We start from the raw sequence: 16573 nt of genomic DNA on the forward strand, positions 1-16573 counted from the left end.
TGATAGTTGTGTGGCACACAGAAGTAAATGCATCCTATCATTCCAGGACAACAGAGCTTATCTGGACCCACTGCCTCCTCACTTTCCACTGGGCTATAAATATCCTGGTATCTCTTTAACCCACTCAGGTACTTGTATGCAGAGGACAACTGTGTAGAAAATGGGTAAAAAGTCCAATTAGATCTTCCCACTGAATATTTTAAGTCTAATAGTGATTGGTGGGTTTTTTTTTTGTCTGACATGAATTTTACTGTTAGAATAGCACAGGGTTTTTTTTTTTTGTTGTTGTTTGATTATTACTTATTACCTGCTTAGCTAAGTTTAGTCTTTTTATTCAATCTTTCAGGAGGTTTAAATAATTGAAAATTAGTACAGATTATAAAAGAAGATGACATTTGAAATCCCATATCTACGATGTGCTGTGAGACAAATTAACTTCTCTGTTCCTCAGTTCCCTAATGGGAAAAGATCGAACAGTAACACCTACTTTACAACTGCAGTGCAAATTAGATTTTAAACATGCAATGCCTAGGACACTATCTAGGAACCGTAAGGTGCTCAGCGAATGGCAGCTATCATTGTGTTTTAGTGGTTAGTGTTTTAGTGTCTAACACTTTGTGAGCACTTAATATTAACCATTATTTCAAATAAACAATATATTGCAGAACAGGATCTTACATGTATTAGATTCCTTAATGACTTCACTTGCATGGAAGGGTATGGCTCAAGATTAATGCACAAGATTAATGTGCATCTTCCCTTTTAGCAGCCAAAACAGCATGGACCATTGATGGACTATCTTTTAAATGTCTCTTAGGGTCTATCCCCAAAAGCTGACTGATGATGAGTCTAACTAGTTTGTTTCAGCCCTTTATCTTTTAGATAAAGGATAATAAAATTTAAAAAAATACTTCTTTAAAGATTAATTTTATTAACTAAGTTACTTAAAGAACTATCTTTTGAAGACCAGTGCAACTTAATAAAATCTATTAGAATTCAGGCACTGAAAAATGTTTTAATTAAGGAGACTACATAATACAGTAGTGACCTCCAGGTAAAATAATTACGAGTTATCACAAACTCTGTAAAAACATGATTTGCATGCATATTTTTTAAAAAGGCAAGATATGAATATACTGACAACCTCTAGAGTTCTTCTAATGTGTGTTTCCACAAGGATTGTCTGAGATCTGGCAGCCCATGTTGTGGTTGGTTACTTGCACCTTGAAGAGTGTCCCGTCAGCACACATGCAGAGCTTGAAGCGCACCCAGTCACCCACTGGCTGCTCTCCACTGGACGAACTTGGTAGACGGCTTGTGCTGACCATCACAGTCCCATTTAGGATGATGCTGTTTTCCTGTGGGGAGGATAATGATATGATTTATTTACCTTCACAAATATCTACACAACAAAGGTAACCAACAAAACTTACTGGAATGTTAACAAGAAAAGAAGTGAGAGAGTAATGTCATGACCAAAATCAAGCACAGCTGACAACAAAAACCAAAACTAGTATCAAGATTCAACTGATGACTCTGCGACTCATTCTGTCCTTACTGTATGTCAACAAAACAGCACCTAACTTATAATTACTAGTTAAAATGACATCCGACTCCTAAGTGTATTAAAAAAGTGTTGTTGATGAAGTCTCAGATCATTTTCCCTTGCTAACTTCTAAGAGAATTAAGTTACTAGTTGATAAATTTGTGAAAATGAGAAGACTATCTTAGAGGAAATTAATTTTAATGGATAGAAATAAGTTAATAATTTAGAAGGCAGCCACTCAAAGAACACAGCCTGGAGGTTCTCTTTTTCAAGCTCACTGCTCAAGTAACTATTTTTTTCTTTCTTTCTTTTTTTTTGGTGTGCCAGTACTGGGGCTTGAACTCAGGGCTTTGAGCTTGCTCAGCTTGCATTCTACCATTTGAGCCATGCCTCCAGTCCAGCTATTTGCTGGTTAAGTGGAGATGAAGTCTCTTGCAGACTTTTCTGCTGCCCAAGCTGGTTTCAAACCTTACTCCTTAGACAGGATTGCAGATCCTTAATACTGTCTTTTTAGGTAGTACCAACCTGTTTTCTTCTTCCTTCTCCCCTTTCTTCCTTTCATTCATTTAACAAATATTATCAAGTACCTACTATGTGTCAATTCTAACTGTAGGGTACACTAGTAAATAGGTTAAGTAAAATCTAAGTTCTGATATAGCTGATGTTGAATGGGATGGAAGCAGATAATAAACAGATGAACGTGTAGAAACATATAGAACACTGGATGGGACAAATGCTATGGGGAAAAATAAAACATGGTTATACGCAGAGAAAGGCTGGGGGGATTCCATTTTCCAGAGGGTTGTCAGGGAGGGTCTTTCTGATGAGGTCATATCCAACAGGAACTGGGAGAAGTGAAGGAGCAGGATATGTAGGTAACTGGGGAAGGGTGCTCTGTGCAGAGGAAACAATGCATGCCAAGGCTCCACAGTATGTGCCTGGTTTTCTAGGCATGGTACGGGGCCAGTATGGATGCAGCAATGAGAATAAGGGGGACATCTGGTGTAACTGTAACAAGAGACAAAGAAATAACTAGGAACCATAGCTCTACATCCAGGGAATGGATTTTGAATTTTATTTGAAATTGGATTGGAAGCCATTTAGAGGTTCAAATAAATAAAGTGAGATCTTTTTAACTGGTCACTCTGAGCCAGGAATGGTGGCAAATTACAAGTACACATTTATAATCTAGAAGTCTGTAATCCTAGCAGTTGGGAGAAGATTAGGAGTTTTAGGCCAGCCTGGGCTATAAGGGCTATTGAGGTTTTAGATTTAGGCCTGTTAGATTTCAGACACCTGTTAGGTATGGAAGGAGACAGGTAAGCAGGCAATTGGGTGAGTGAATAGTAGTTCAGTGGAAAGGTTCAGGCAGCAGCTCTAAGGCAGTCATCAGCTAACTCACGATGTTTACAGGAATTAGAGAAAGTAGGTTATAAAGCAGTAGAATTGATTCACTTATTATGTAGTGGTAGTCCAAGTTGAATACCCTTTATCAGAAATGACTGGGACCATAATTTAGATTTCAGCCTTTGTACTTTGGAATATTTCATAAACTTCAGTGGCTGAGAATTCCTAATCCAAATTTTCAGTTTAGGAATAAATCTGTGTAGAATAAATGTAATTCTTAAGGGTCTATTTTTCAAATTTTGTTCCAGTGCTGCCATCTTGTGGTCACTGAGTTTCACTTTCTTTAGTCTTGCACAGCAGGATGACTATGGTGAATACTACTGTTTTGGTGATGAAAAATTTTGAATGTTCTCACCACAAAGATAAATATTTAAGATGATTTAAGATTCACATCTGATCATTGTACATTGTAGCTACAGATTAAAATATCACACATTACACTTCATAAATATGTACACTGCAAGTCAATTAAAAAGAAAATGTAAAAAATAAAATTTAAAAAGTAGCTTGATAAAACTCTTCTAATGATTAGCTTATATACTTTCACTATTGGTATTAGCTGAGTTATAAAACTAAGTCTCTTTTCAATTCTGGCTCCTTTTCCCTTAATAGTATATGTATATGTGTATTTCCATATTTTAACATTTCTCTTGTTAAGAACAAGGTAGAATGGCATGAGAATCTTCCTGTGGAAAGAATGAAAGGTTTAGAAAACTTTCCATAGTCTCTATGCAAACGGCACAGAACTGTTGCTAATTTCTAGTGCAGATAGCAGCCCTGGTCCCTGGTCAGGCTGTTTATCCACACATCTCTCAGAACAATGGCTTCATATACAATGCAAGTGACAAACTGCTTAGCACTGATGTAGAACTGACAAGAGCCACACTGGTTCATCATTATAATTTAGAGATGGAAGTCTCTGCTGTTTATGAAATGGAAGTGACTACTTCACTAATTATTTGTAAGAACTGTAAAACTGAATTTTTTTACAAAAGGAAGAATTACTTCTAACCTTAGGCTAAGGGGCTAATGCTTGGCAAGGACATCTCTAATTAGCTTTAGATATGTTGTATACAGCATTTGCCCAAAGAAAGGCATTTCAAATAAATGTGTTTTGACCAGAATTGGGAAGGGTATAAAATGTTTAGACTTATGTCTCTCTTGTACAAAGTAGGTATGGAACCTGCTAAATTCAGATGTAATTTGTGCAACATAAAGAATATTTCACTTTCAACAACACCAATAAAGGCAGAGATATTTTTCCTTTTAAATTAATACATGGCTAAATACAAACATATTTTATATATTTACTAATTGTTTTTTCATATCATTAGATATGAAACAGAAAAGAATATGAAAAATCTTTATTTAAAACAACAACTTCAGGGCATAGTCTTATCTTTCAGAATTCTCTTTTAAAATTTTTGGATTTTACTTTTGTGATTTTAAAATGAATAAATATTACTGACATTTTTGACAAGTCTTTTAGGTTATTATAAATATATATGTCCTGAAAAATAAAAATTAATATATTTCACAAATTGATTTATAATTCTTTCACTACATAATATATTTTGAATATTTCTCCAGGATGGAAAAATATACTCACTTTTAATAATTGCAATATATGAACTTATCTATTCAAGAATTTAGTATTCTCCTAAATTTTTAAAATAAGTAAATACTCACAGCTTTTTTTTTTTTTTTTGGGGTCCGGTTGTGGGGCCTGGCGCTGTCACTCAGCTCTTCAGCTCAAAGCTAGTGCTCTACCACTTGAGCCACAGCGCCATTTCCGGCTTTTTTCTTTTTGCTTATGTGGTGCTCAGGAATCAAATCCAGGGCCTCATGCATGCAAAGCAAGCACTCTACCACTGAGCCACCTTCCTAGCCCCTACTCACAGCTTTTAATTCCATGTTTCCACCCATGTGAAATTCAATGGTTTTTCCCATGATGAATACTCCTTCATTTCCACGCACAATAGCACGCCCATCAACTTTTATATTTAAATCACTGGTAGCATTGCTGGTAATCTAGAAATTAAAAAAGAAATACTGAGAAAAATTTCTAAATTAATGTGTGAATTATTATCATAGATAGAGAAATAAGCTTTGAAAAGACATGCTCTAGATAAGTGATAATTCTCACACAAGCTAGTAATGACAGGTCTAGTACTAACCCTTTCCAGAACACATTCTTTTATGCCAGTAAAAATGGTAAAACTCTCCTCTCACTTTATAATTTTAGGCAACAATTCTCTTTTATTCATAAAAAGAAGAAAACAAATCATACCCTTTCAGTAGATGCTTTTTGAACGTTCAAACTCTTCACTCCGCTTGGCAAATGAAACTCATGAGTTTCATAGTCTGTGCTGAACAAGATATTTTGAGTCCTGGGGTCGAAAAACTGCATTCCAATGTCACTTGTGATAGAAGTTTTGTTCTTTTCTACACTGAGTTTTGTTGTCCCTTGCTGAAAAACAATCTTCAGAAAAACACTTTATTACAAATTTTCAAAGAATATGGCATCTCAGATTCATGAACATTATTATTATTTTTTTTTGTCGGTCGTGGGGCTTGAACTCTGGGCCTGGGTGCTGTCCCTCAGCTCTTCAGCTCAAGGCGAGCACTCTACCATTTCCTTTTTTTTTTATGAACATTATTTTTAAAAACTACAATAAGACAACTTCAAATATTTTAAATTATAGCTCCAATCACTTTGGAGAAGAGTTCTTTAAAGTGAAGGCTTACATGCTTATTTGCTTATATAAGAGCCCAAAAGTACTGATAGGAGAACATAGGTCAGTAACTAAGATGGCCAGGGGAGGAGGTAAGAACACTTGCTTGAGATTTTACTCAGTTAAAAGCCTACGTGAGGCTGGGCACTGATGGCTCACATCTGTAATTCTAGCTGCTCAGGAGGCTGAGATCTGAGGATTGTAGTGTGATGCCAGTCCAGACAGGAAAGTCTGTGAGACTATCTCCAATTAAGCACCAAAAAAAGCCAGAAGTGGAGCTGTTGATCAAGGGGTAGAGCACTAGCTTTGAGCACAGTGCTCAAGCCCCAGGATGAAATTAAAAAAAAAATTCCTATGTGATAGCAGTTACTTATCCTGGCTTGCCACTGAGTACAGTGGCTGGTTATCATTTAGAGTCTCATTTAAAAACAGGGGTTTTTTTTTTTTGGGTCCGGTCATGGGGCTTGAACTCTGGGCCTGGGCGCTGTCCCTCAGCTCTTCAGCTCAAGGCGAGTGCTCTACCACTTGAGCCACAGCGCCACTTCTGGCTTTTTTTTTTCTTTTGCTTATGTGGTGCTGAGGAATTGAATCCAGGGCCTCAGGCTTGCAAGGCAAGCGCTCTACCACTGAGCCACCTTCCCAGCCCCAAAACAGGGTTTTCTAACCTAGGAAGATGCTTTTGCAATGCTTTCCTCAGATGTAAGAGAAAAGAATATTCTATCTATTTTAAATACTTCTGTATAATGACATCAAATTGCATCTGTCAAGGATACCACTGAATGTGATCTAGAAAGCATCTATTTTTAATAGATTATGAAAACAGCAATGTTAGCAAATGATGAATATTTATGACAACTAATACAATGATGAACATATGTATATAATTTTTTTCCTAGCGGAAGACATATAGTTCTAGTACTCAAGTCCAGATTTTTCCAAAAATTGTTTTCTAATGCTTTGCTTCTATTCACATTATACTTCAGATGATATGGTGACTTACAGGCTGGTTGTTGCCAGTGATGACCAAGTTTTCATTTCGCCTTCCTCCTACTGTACTCTTATAAAGAGGATGAATAACTCCCATGTCAGATACTTGTTTAAATCGAAGAAGACCACTTTCATGGAACTCCATGCTGTCACAGCCATTTGGTCCAATGCGAATCACAGCCCAGATGACAAGAGTTATCTGAAAAAGAGCATCCAAGTTCACTGTTAACAGGCAGTGTATACTTGGCACACCTGGGAAGCAAATAGAAAAGACAAGGGCCAAGACATTAGAAGTGTTCAAAAGTATTTTATCAGTGAGATGAACATCAATTGATTTTCTACTGATAAGATGTATTACGCAAGGTGATTATTTGGAGATGAGTCTCATGGACTTTCTTGCCCAGGCTGGCTTTTAACCATGAGCCTCAGATCTCAGCCTCCTGAGTAGCTAGGAATGCAGGCATGAGCCACCAGCACTAAGCTAAAATGATCTTTAAGTCTAAACTTCTCAAATAATATATTCCTTTTTCTTTTCTTTTTTTTGCCAGTCCTGGGGCTTGAACTCAGGGCTTGGGCACTATCCCTGAGCTTCTTTTGTTCAAGGCTAACACTCTACCACTTCAGCCACAGCTCTACTTTGGGTTTTTCTGTTTATGTAGTACTGAAAAGTTGAACCCATGCTAGGCACTCTGCCAATAAGCCACATTCCTGGCCCAACATAATTATTTTATTTTTCTCTTTCAGCTAATCTTTCTGGAGTCCCCATCTTTCCACTGCCATTTAGCTCCATTAGGCTCCTGCACAGGTATAACTGAATTTTTCCTTCACTTTCACATTGGAACTTCCTTCTTTCTCCTGTGTAAAATAACCAGTTGCCTAAATCTTTGTCTTTTTAACTTTCCTGGTTTTCTCTGGATAGAAAACTAAGGCTCCTTTGAAACAATGCATGAGGAATAAAATGTTTTGGAACATATGCATGGCAAGAACATATCCTTAATCTCTGACATCTGACAGTGTGGCTAAGTATAAATTTAAAGTCTTGAATGATTATTTTTTGAACATCAAGCCATTACTTTATGGTCATTAGGTTTTCAATGCTACATCTGAGAGTCTGATAACATTTTGATTGTCCATTCTTTATATGCAGACTGTATTTCTCCAACCTAGAAGACTTGGAAATTTACCACTATTCTGGGTTTTCTTAGATTTCATAGTAATGGTCTGGATATGAGACTATTTTAATGTATTATGTTGGACCTCAAATAATAGTTTTCAATCTGATCTAGAAAAATTTCTTCATTTCATTTGATAACTCTCTCCAATGTTTCTTCCACCTGAACTTTCAGAATCTCCTATAAACAGAAAGCTCCCAGATTCTCTAATTTTGTTGAACCTTCTGGAAGATCTCTTACTATTTATCTTCCAGTGTCTCCCACTGCCTATTATTTCCCTCCCTCTTTCTCTTCCCCTTTCCTTTCTTCCCTCTCTTGCCTATTTATATGAGTTCTTCCTTATTTCCTTAATCACTTCTTTTAAATGGCATGTTATTCTGGTTTCATGGGCATAATATCCTCTATTTCTCTGAAGATGCTGATTTTAGATTTTCTGTCATTCGTTCCTTTTTCTAAAGGGAAAATCCAATTTGGATACTTTGGTTTCTATCATTTCTCAAAAAAAATCTATTGATGCCTTGCTGAGTGTTCATACTTAACAGTGAGGTAATAAAAATGCGTGGACAATTCTCTGTGTGTGGGTGGGGCTTGTGAACGGCCTGCTTTACAATAGGGAACAACAGTGGGCTTTTTCATGGGCACCTGCTAAATCTGACAACCATCACCTGTTTTCTATAGGTGCCTCAGTCCTCCTGAGAGCTCCTCTATCTCCTGCCTGCTGTCAGGGGAGCTGGAGGTAGAGGATGAGGACAAGGGCGAGCTGGAAATGGAGCTTCAGTGCTCCGCCTTCAGATTAACCTACAACCCACCCTGTTGTCCTTTGCATCAGGCAGAAAGAACTCTACCTGCTCTTGGGTATTCTGACTCTCACCGATTTGGGATGGGGTTTGGAGGGGAAGCTTCCTACGTGCTGCCTAGAAGTGGGGCAGCATGGGCATCTGACTATCAGAATTTCCAAAGTCCTGTTTCAGTTCCTGACTACTCTTGCCTTTCCAGGCACTTCCAATTCCTAAGGCTACTCATCAACACAGCCCACAACCCTTCCGCAACACACTGTGAAGTTATTTGCCAGATCTCTCCTCTTTTGTCTTCAAATATTATGGTTTAGTCTTCAAAGATACTTGTATTTCTTGACATTGTTACATTAGGATAACCTTTTTAAGAAAATCCTTAAAAAAGGATAGAAATGTCTTTGTTCTGACGTTTTATACCCAGGAGTCTCTTATAAAACACATTGATAAAATAAATTCAGAATACAAGGCTGTTTATAGTACTATGAAATCTATAGAAACAGTTCTTATTTTAGTGAAAGCATAGACAAATGAGTTTTAGATAAACATAAAATAGAAAGGTTGGCTAGAAAGCATTAGAACAAATAAAATAAATGGAATCACTTTTCAAGCTGCTCCACATTGAAATCCAATCTGAAAATATTGATCTACACATACAGAAGAGGGTTTCAAAATCAACTTTTAGAGATCACAACCTCAGATTCAAAAGCATCTACTATAATACTAGTGACTCAGCAGGCTAAGATCTGAGGATTGCTGTTTGAAGCCAGCCTGGGCAGGAAAATCCATGAGACGCTATCTCCAATTATCAGCAAAAAGTTGGAAGTAAGGGTCAGTGCCCAGGCCCCAAGTTCAAGCCCTGGTACTGGCACAAAAAAAGGAGTATATCTTTGGAAATGGTGACATGCCAAGTCCACAACCTCTGTATGCAACAGCCTAGCATATCTTTTCCCTTTTTAAAAAAAGGCACTTATGACTACAAAGTACAAACTTTTCCCTTTTTAAAAAAAGGGACTATGACTACAAAGTACAAACTTTTACCATCAAAAAGTTTACAAGTTTAAAATCTGAAAAGGAAATACTGACTGTAGGAAATGCTGAATAAAAACAGAAAACATTATTTTTAGAAGAGGTAATAAAATCATGACAAAGTTTTTCTCTATTACAACTTTATCTTTACTAATAGTCACATCCTTTAAAGGGAAGAACCAACCAACATTTTTTCTAAGTGAGATTAATTCATAATATTAGTCTACTAGGTTTAAAATTTAAAAATGTATCTTTTATTTACTTATTTTTGCAGTGTTGGAGACAGAAGCTTTTTAGTTTTTATTATATAAAGTATTAACTAAATCCAATAGAAAATACACATGTATAAATTAAAAGCAGAATATAAGATGGTCCCAAAAGAAGTTATAGAAACAAAGTTCAAATTATCACTGTTAAAAAAAAAAGATGAAAATTCCTCATGGTAGTCAAAAAAAGAATATTTTGCCTCATATACTCACAACTAGATTGATGACAGCCAGGATAAACAGGAGGACAATCACACAGATGGCTAGGTTGCCTTTTCTCCCCCTCAATCCGGTTTTATGCAGCCGATCTTCATCAATTGGAATATACCCGGCTTTAAAGTTACTGTTGTGCTCTTTGTTGACATTTCTTCTCTCAACAGCCTTCTCTCGCATGGATTTCTTTACAGGCCCATTGGAACTCTGCTAAAAATCAAGCAAAATGGAACAACAACCACTCTTTTTAATGCATTCATGAGGCTCAAATTCATAATGAAGCAGCTGAACTGGTGAATGTCCCACTGAAAACCCGAAGGTTACATTGAGTTGTGGTTTCAAGTAAGGACATTAATGAGCGTAGAAGGATGGCACACAGACCCTTTGGGTGACTGATAACATGTATTTCCTCTTTGCTTTCAATAGACCTACTGTCAGTAATGTGTACAGTTCATTTCTAGACACAACTGACACTATAGTATGTACACTATAGTTTTTATTAATTATATATTTTTACTTAAATGTATTTTTTCATTTATATAGGAAGAATTTGGAATGGTTGACACAGTTTGCTGGTCATTCTGAACCAGCATACAGATTTGGGAATCCTGAGCCTAGAGCATATTGTAACTATGAGACCACATCACTGGGAAAAATAGGATAAAAGGAAGAGAAGAGCTAAGAATATAGTTAGTTTCAGGGAACCTTAAATGTGCAAAAATACTGGAAAATGAGATATAATGAGATATTGTACAGAGATTACAGTACCATTTTAAAAAAGTAACTTCATGTTTGTTGTCAGAGCCAGTGGCTCAGGCCTGTAATCCTAGCTACTCTGGCGGCTGAGATCTGAGGAGCACAATTCAAAGTCAGCTTGGGACAGAAAAGTCTGTGAGCCTCTTATCTCCAATTAACCACCAAAAAGCCAGAAGTAGATGTGTGACACAAGTGGTAGAACATCACCCTTGAGCAAAAAGCTAAGGGACAGTGGCTATCCTCTGAGGTCAAGTCCTGGTACGAGCACACGTGAAAACAAAAGTACCTTCATGATTGTCAAAGATGATTTTTTGATAAATTGGTAAGAAGGGAACAGACAGCTCTGATACTAGTATGTGTACCTCTATGCTCATGTCCAAAAGGTTGCAAAAGGAAAGAGACAATTAAAGATGCAGAATTAACTGTCAGAGAAAGGCTGTGATTTAAATCACCCCTCCTCTAACTTGGAAAAGATTTGCATGTATAATAGCAGAGGGTAGAAAAAGCCAAGGTGAATTGCTGTAGTTTAGATTTCTTAAGTGTCCCCCAAAGGATCACGTGGTACAGGTTTGCTGCTCAGCACACAACTATAACTGGGAGATAGGCCTAGTGGGATGTCTCTCAGTAACTGAAAGTAGACTCTTGGAGGGGAAAGTGGGTCCTCCTGCTCCTATTTCTCTCTTTCTCTAGCCATAACTGAGCAATTTTGTTCTATCACACATTCCCACCAGGCCTAAAACCATTGGAGAAATTACTGATGGATTGGGAACTCTGAAACTTGTGTAAGCCAAAACAAACAAACAAACAGTTTTCCTCCTGTAAGTTGATTATCTCAGGTATTGGTTATAGCAACCGAAAGTTGACTAACACAGGGTAAAGATAAAAGATTTCAGAGAAGACCAGTACAATACGAAAGACAAGATCTTTCACGAAGCAGGAAATCACTATTGAATAAATGGCCTCTGAAATGTCAATCACTTAGAAAAATCTTTCCCAAGGTCAAACAGAATATTGACGACTCGGCGCGTGTCTGCTTTTCAAACCATGACGAATGAGGCTTTATCCAGAGAAACGATCCTACTCCTTATTTTAAAAAAAAATCACTTGAAAAGGGATTATGAAACTTACTTTCATCAACATAAATCGCGCCCAACAGTGCATGCACCTGCGCGCACACGAGCATGGATAGGCATGCATAAATATACCTTGATGCATTTTTTTTTCCTGGAAACAATCTCTAAAACGGCTGTTACAAACCGACAACGTATTTAAAGCACGGGCTCAACATGCACTGGACAAGAGTTTGGCTCGGGTAACTAGATCTCCGAGGAGTGGCGAGGGAGGGGCGGTCTGGGCGGGCCGCAGGCGGGGGCCCCCCAGCGCCACACCCAGCAGCAGCTGACGGCTCCTCGCGGAGTCGGCCGAGCCTCGGGCGGGGGCCCGGGTTATTTTTATCCGCCTCTCCGCGGAGCGCGGGGCTGGGCCCGGCCTGGCCCGTCCAGCCTGACCCCGCTGCCTGGGCCGCAGGGACGGCGACCCCCCGCTCGGCCCCGCCGAGGCCCGCGGCTGGCTCGCTCTCCCGGGCCGCCCGGCAGCTCTCCCGGCCTAGGGCAGCATCCCGGCTGCGGACAGCTCCTGCCGTTCTGCCTTGCGGAACCCGGCCCCCCCCCGCCGGCCTTGGAGTCCCGGTCTACGAAAGCCTACGGTCAGTCGGTCCCACGGGCAAGACCTGGCCTCTCCCATGCTTCCCCGTCCTTGTCCACGGCGGGACTTACAGACCTGCTCGGCCGCCGCCGCCGCCGCCGCTGCCGCCATCTTCCCGCGTCTGCCGCCGCCGCCGCCGCCGCCGCCGCCGCCGCTGAGGAGATCCCGCCCCACTGTAAGGCACGCCACGCCTTCCGGGCCTGGCTCCGCCCCTGATTTGCAAGTGCGCCTGCTCCTCACTTCTTTCCCGCTCTCACTAGTTCCACCTCCATCCGCCCCCAGTCTCAGCCAAGCCCCACCTCTTTCTTACACCTCCGCCCCCACCCACTCAACCCTCACCCAGCTACTTGCCTTGCCCAGGCCTCTGCTTGCCCCGCCCCTGATCACACCTCTGCCCCACCCATGCCCGCATTGCCCCCGCCTCCTTCCTCAGGCCCCGCCCCTCGTGGTCACGCAGGCCCCTCCCACACAAGGCCCCGCCCATTCCCACAACTCCGCCCCATCCTCACCCGCTTTATCCCCGCCCTCTCTTTGCATGACGGCCCCATCCTTGTCCACAACCTCATCCCTCTGCCCGAGGGAGTTTCTGGCCACTTCTGGTCATCGTCTTCAGGTAGGTGAACCATCAGGGGCTGGGGAAGACAAGAGCCCGCGGGCCGCTCCCAGAGTCCCTTGAAAATACAGAGCGTACCTCTCCTCTGTGGCCCGGCCCCCAGGGTTGGGGACATCCTGAGCTGGGAAGTTCTCAAGGCTTCCTAGGCCCGGACCTCCTTGGCTGTGGTGTGGAGAGGCCTCCGCGGGAGGATGGGGTTGAGGAGACAGAAGTCAACAGTTAGGATTAGCTAACATCTTGAAAACACTCTCAGCGTGCGGGACCGCTGCTTAACTTTGGAGGGCTTCTGAAGTCTGCTGGTGGCGGAGGTGTTTTCCTGTACTATATAGGGGCGGCTTGTCAGTACAGTGTGGGAAAGTGTTAATGGAGCTTAACTTCACAGACATTTACTGCACACAAAGAAGCCACCATTGGTGCTAGTAACTTGAGTACAATTTGGTTGTTCCTTGTGAATATGATCCAATATATATTTTCAGCTGAAAGGAAATATAGTGAAGTGAGATTCAACCAGGATTCAAAAGGTGTTCATGCAGTGAATGACTTCTAGAAAGCACCGTCAGGCCCCAGGGCTCTCTAACTCAGCAGGAAACTTCCTTTCTTCTGGAACAAGGTAAATTTTACTTTTGGAAAACCAAAAGGCTTATTTCATTGCTCTGCTGTGAAGTTTAACTTAGTCTGTCACAGTCTGTAAAATGCCTTCTAGTCTTGTTTTCATTCTCTTCCCCTGATTTTGGCAAAAGTCATGTTGTGAGCTACAGCAGAAACACAGACTGAGGTGCTTGTATCCTTTAACAATGTCAGAATGTATTGAATATTAACAAAGCCACATGCTACATCAATTTCATTGGCTTTATTTGCCAAATACCACTGAGTTCACTTGATAGCCATGAATCATTGGCAGGTTTCTTTTGTCAATTCTTTCCTAATATTGGTCCTCAGATTATATATTCAACATTTCACACAATAACAGTGTACAGGTCACCGAATGTCTGTGGAAGGGTTAAAGAAGCTATAGTGTTCAGAGGGGCTGTACTGAACTCAGAGATAAGAACTGATACCAACACAAGGAAATATCTCTGGAGGGGACCAGGTAAGTTTTAGGAACTGCAGGTTCACCCCTCAAAGCACAGTTGTCAAATGCAGGTCCAGGCAGCAGCCATTTCTAATGTTGATTTGAAGGGGGCTGTGTGTCATGGGCACTCCATCTGGAGCCCAGAGACAGAGGTAGAGGTCCTTCACTTCAGCAGTTTTATTGGGTCCGGCTTGTGGCAGGTGACCAGATGACAGGTCAGTCAGTGCTCCTCCTTTCCTAGTCCCAAGTGAGTGTGTAATATCTAGTGTAATTGGTAAGTTCATGTGTCTAGTGGTTTTGATGTGATTTGATACATAGAGAATTATTTGTTGACATAAATGATCAGTTTGTACATTATGGTGTTCTAGCAGATGACAGGTTACTTTATAAAAAGATGTGCTGTCATTCTGGTTTTGCACTTATATTCAAAATGGAGTACTTCATATGAAGATTGTTTTATAAACTCAGCTTAAGGCTGCTGTTCTGTGTGATATAGAGTCACCTAGAATAGGTGCAGACTGTTCTCCTTGGGTAAGTACTTAACTGATCATCAATCTCCACATAGGTCCTTTGCCAAATACTGGAATCACCTGACACCCACCTTAAGGCTTGTTCCAACCTTGGTTGCTAGGACAAACTTGTATTTTAATCAGGTTGACTATAAATTATACCTCAAGGCTTCGGGAGGAGATGGTATGCTTTTGTGTTAGCAATCTAGCACTGATCACATTTATTAGATTAACTGGGCTTTTGACTGATTCCGAATTTCTGTTTCCAGATCTGGTAAGGTAGTATTTAATTTCTGTGCTTTACTTCTATCCCTAAGCCTGGAGTCTCTCTTTTTCTCTGGTAGACAAACTTTTGCTCATCCTGAAGAATCTATCCCAATATTATATTCTCTTCAAAACTTTGAGGCTTTCATGGGGTATTTTAGGTGCTCTGGCCTTTATTCTGCTCCTATCCTTCAGGACATCTGTTAAAGGCCTTTGTCTCAACCCTCACCCCTTCGTCTCAACCCTCACCCCCTTTATCCTGAGTGTCTGGCACAGTAATGGCACTTTTAACTGTCTAGCATCCCTGCTTGATTTTACCAACCTCTCTCCATTTAGGTACTACAATACCTGACTTTTTGAAGCCAAATGCCCCTTTGCTATATGCAAACCATTTTTCCTTAGACTCCTATTGCTAATTTCCATTGCTGACAGGACATCCCATTATTCTCATTGATGCCAATTTCTGCCTTTTTATTAGAGATCCAGGGCTGGGAGTGTGGCTTAGTGGTAGAGTGCTTGCCTAGCATGCACGAAGCCTTGAGTTCGATTCCTCAGCACTACATAAACAGAAAAAAAAGCTGGAAGTAGTGCTGTGACTCAAGTGGTAGAATGCTAGCCTTGAGCAAAAGAAGCTCAGGGACAGTGCCCAGGTCCTGAGTTCAAGTCCCAGGACTGGACAAAAAAAAAAGAGATCTGGTTCATTCACACAACCACAACTTCAGTGTGAATCATTCTGAATTGTTTTATCTTCTAGATTTTGTCTCTGAAATAATAATACTTGGAGGTCACTGTGTGCCTGACAATTCTTCCAGAAGTCTTATGAGATAGGTCTACATTTTACTAATCAAGGCTCACAAAGGTTAAATGACTTTTAACCTAGGTTTTCATCTAGTGCAGAACTAGGATTGTCAGAGTTCATCTGACACAAAAGTCTTTGAGTTTCCTGCCACATGATGAATTCAGCCTTAGTTCTGTTTTGCCAGATGGATATTATTAAGCATTTGGAAGCACAAGCAGACCTTGCTAGGCTGCAGTATAAGTCAGAACATAAAGACATTTATCCCTTCATTGACTCTGTAGTAGATTGTACTGTGTCCTCCAAAAGATGTATAGAAGTCATACCTTTCAGTACACTTGAATGTAGTCTTTGAATGTGAAACGCAGATCTTTTTAAGTGTAAGCTGAATAATTGTGTCCTTCCCCTATCAATCCACATGTTAAAATTCTGAACTCCAAAGTGATAGCTTTGGGAGCCAAGCCTTTGAAATGTGGCTAGGTCTTTGGGAAGTGCTTGGTACACTTTGTGCTGTTGAACTTCTCTGAGTGCATAAGGAGCAGGGATTTATTTTTTACAGTTCTAGAGACTGGAAAGTCCAAAGTCAAGGGCTGTACCTGGTAAAAGTCTTTTGCTGAATTATCCAGTGGTGAAAGGCAGAAGGGTGAGAGAGGCAGGAGAGCAAGAAAGGTAGGGAGCTATGCTCATCCTTTTATCCAAAACACACTTTCAAA

The 16573-nt window shown here is 40.2% G+C and overlaps 1 protein-coding gene across 1 annotated transcript; it reads right to left on the reverse strand.

Moving 5' to 3' along the window:
• Positions 1-234: 234 nt before the first annotated feature.
• On the reverse strand, positions 235-12733 carry Sgcb (sarcoglycan, beta (43kDa dystrophin-associated glycoprotein)). Its single transcript, XM_013008949.1, has 6 exons — positions 12682-12733; positions 10147-10356; positions 6689-6874; positions 5244-5435; positions 4853-4984; positions 235-1358 (listed from the first exon to the last, which is right to left on the reverse strand). The coding sequence occupies exons 1-6, from the start codon at positions 12715-12717 to the stop codon at positions 1158-1160; spliced, it is 957 nt and encodes a 318-aa protein (XP_012864403.1). The 5' UTR covers positions 12718-12733; the 3' UTR covers positions 235-1157.
• Between the last annotated feature and the right edge of the window lie 3840 nt (positions 12734-16573).

Source organism: Dipodomys ordii, unplaced genomic scaffold, assembly GCF_000151885.1.
Source record: "Dipodomys ordii isolate 6190 unplaced genomic scaffold, Dord_2.0 Scaffold8, whole genome shotgun sequence".
In the NCBI taxonomy this organism is placed as follows: domain Eukaryota; kingdom Metazoa; phylum Chordata; class Mammalia; order Rodentia; family Heteromyidae; genus Dipodomys; species Dipodomys ordii.

Excerpts from the sequence above, each read along its gene's own strand:
- Sgcb (XM_013008949.1), bottom strand. The coding sequence starts at position 12,717 with ATGGCGGCAGCGGCGGCGGCGGCGGCGGCCGAGCAG. Across the intron at positions 10,357-12,681 it reads CGGCGGCGGCGGCCGAGCAG|CAGAGTTCCAATGGGCCTGT; the intron begins GTCTGTAAGTCC and ends CTTGATTTTTAG. Across the intron at positions 4,985-5,243 it reads AAAAAGCATCTACTGAAAGG|ATTACCAGCAATGCTACCAG; the intron begins GTATGATTTGTT and ends TTTAATTTCTAG.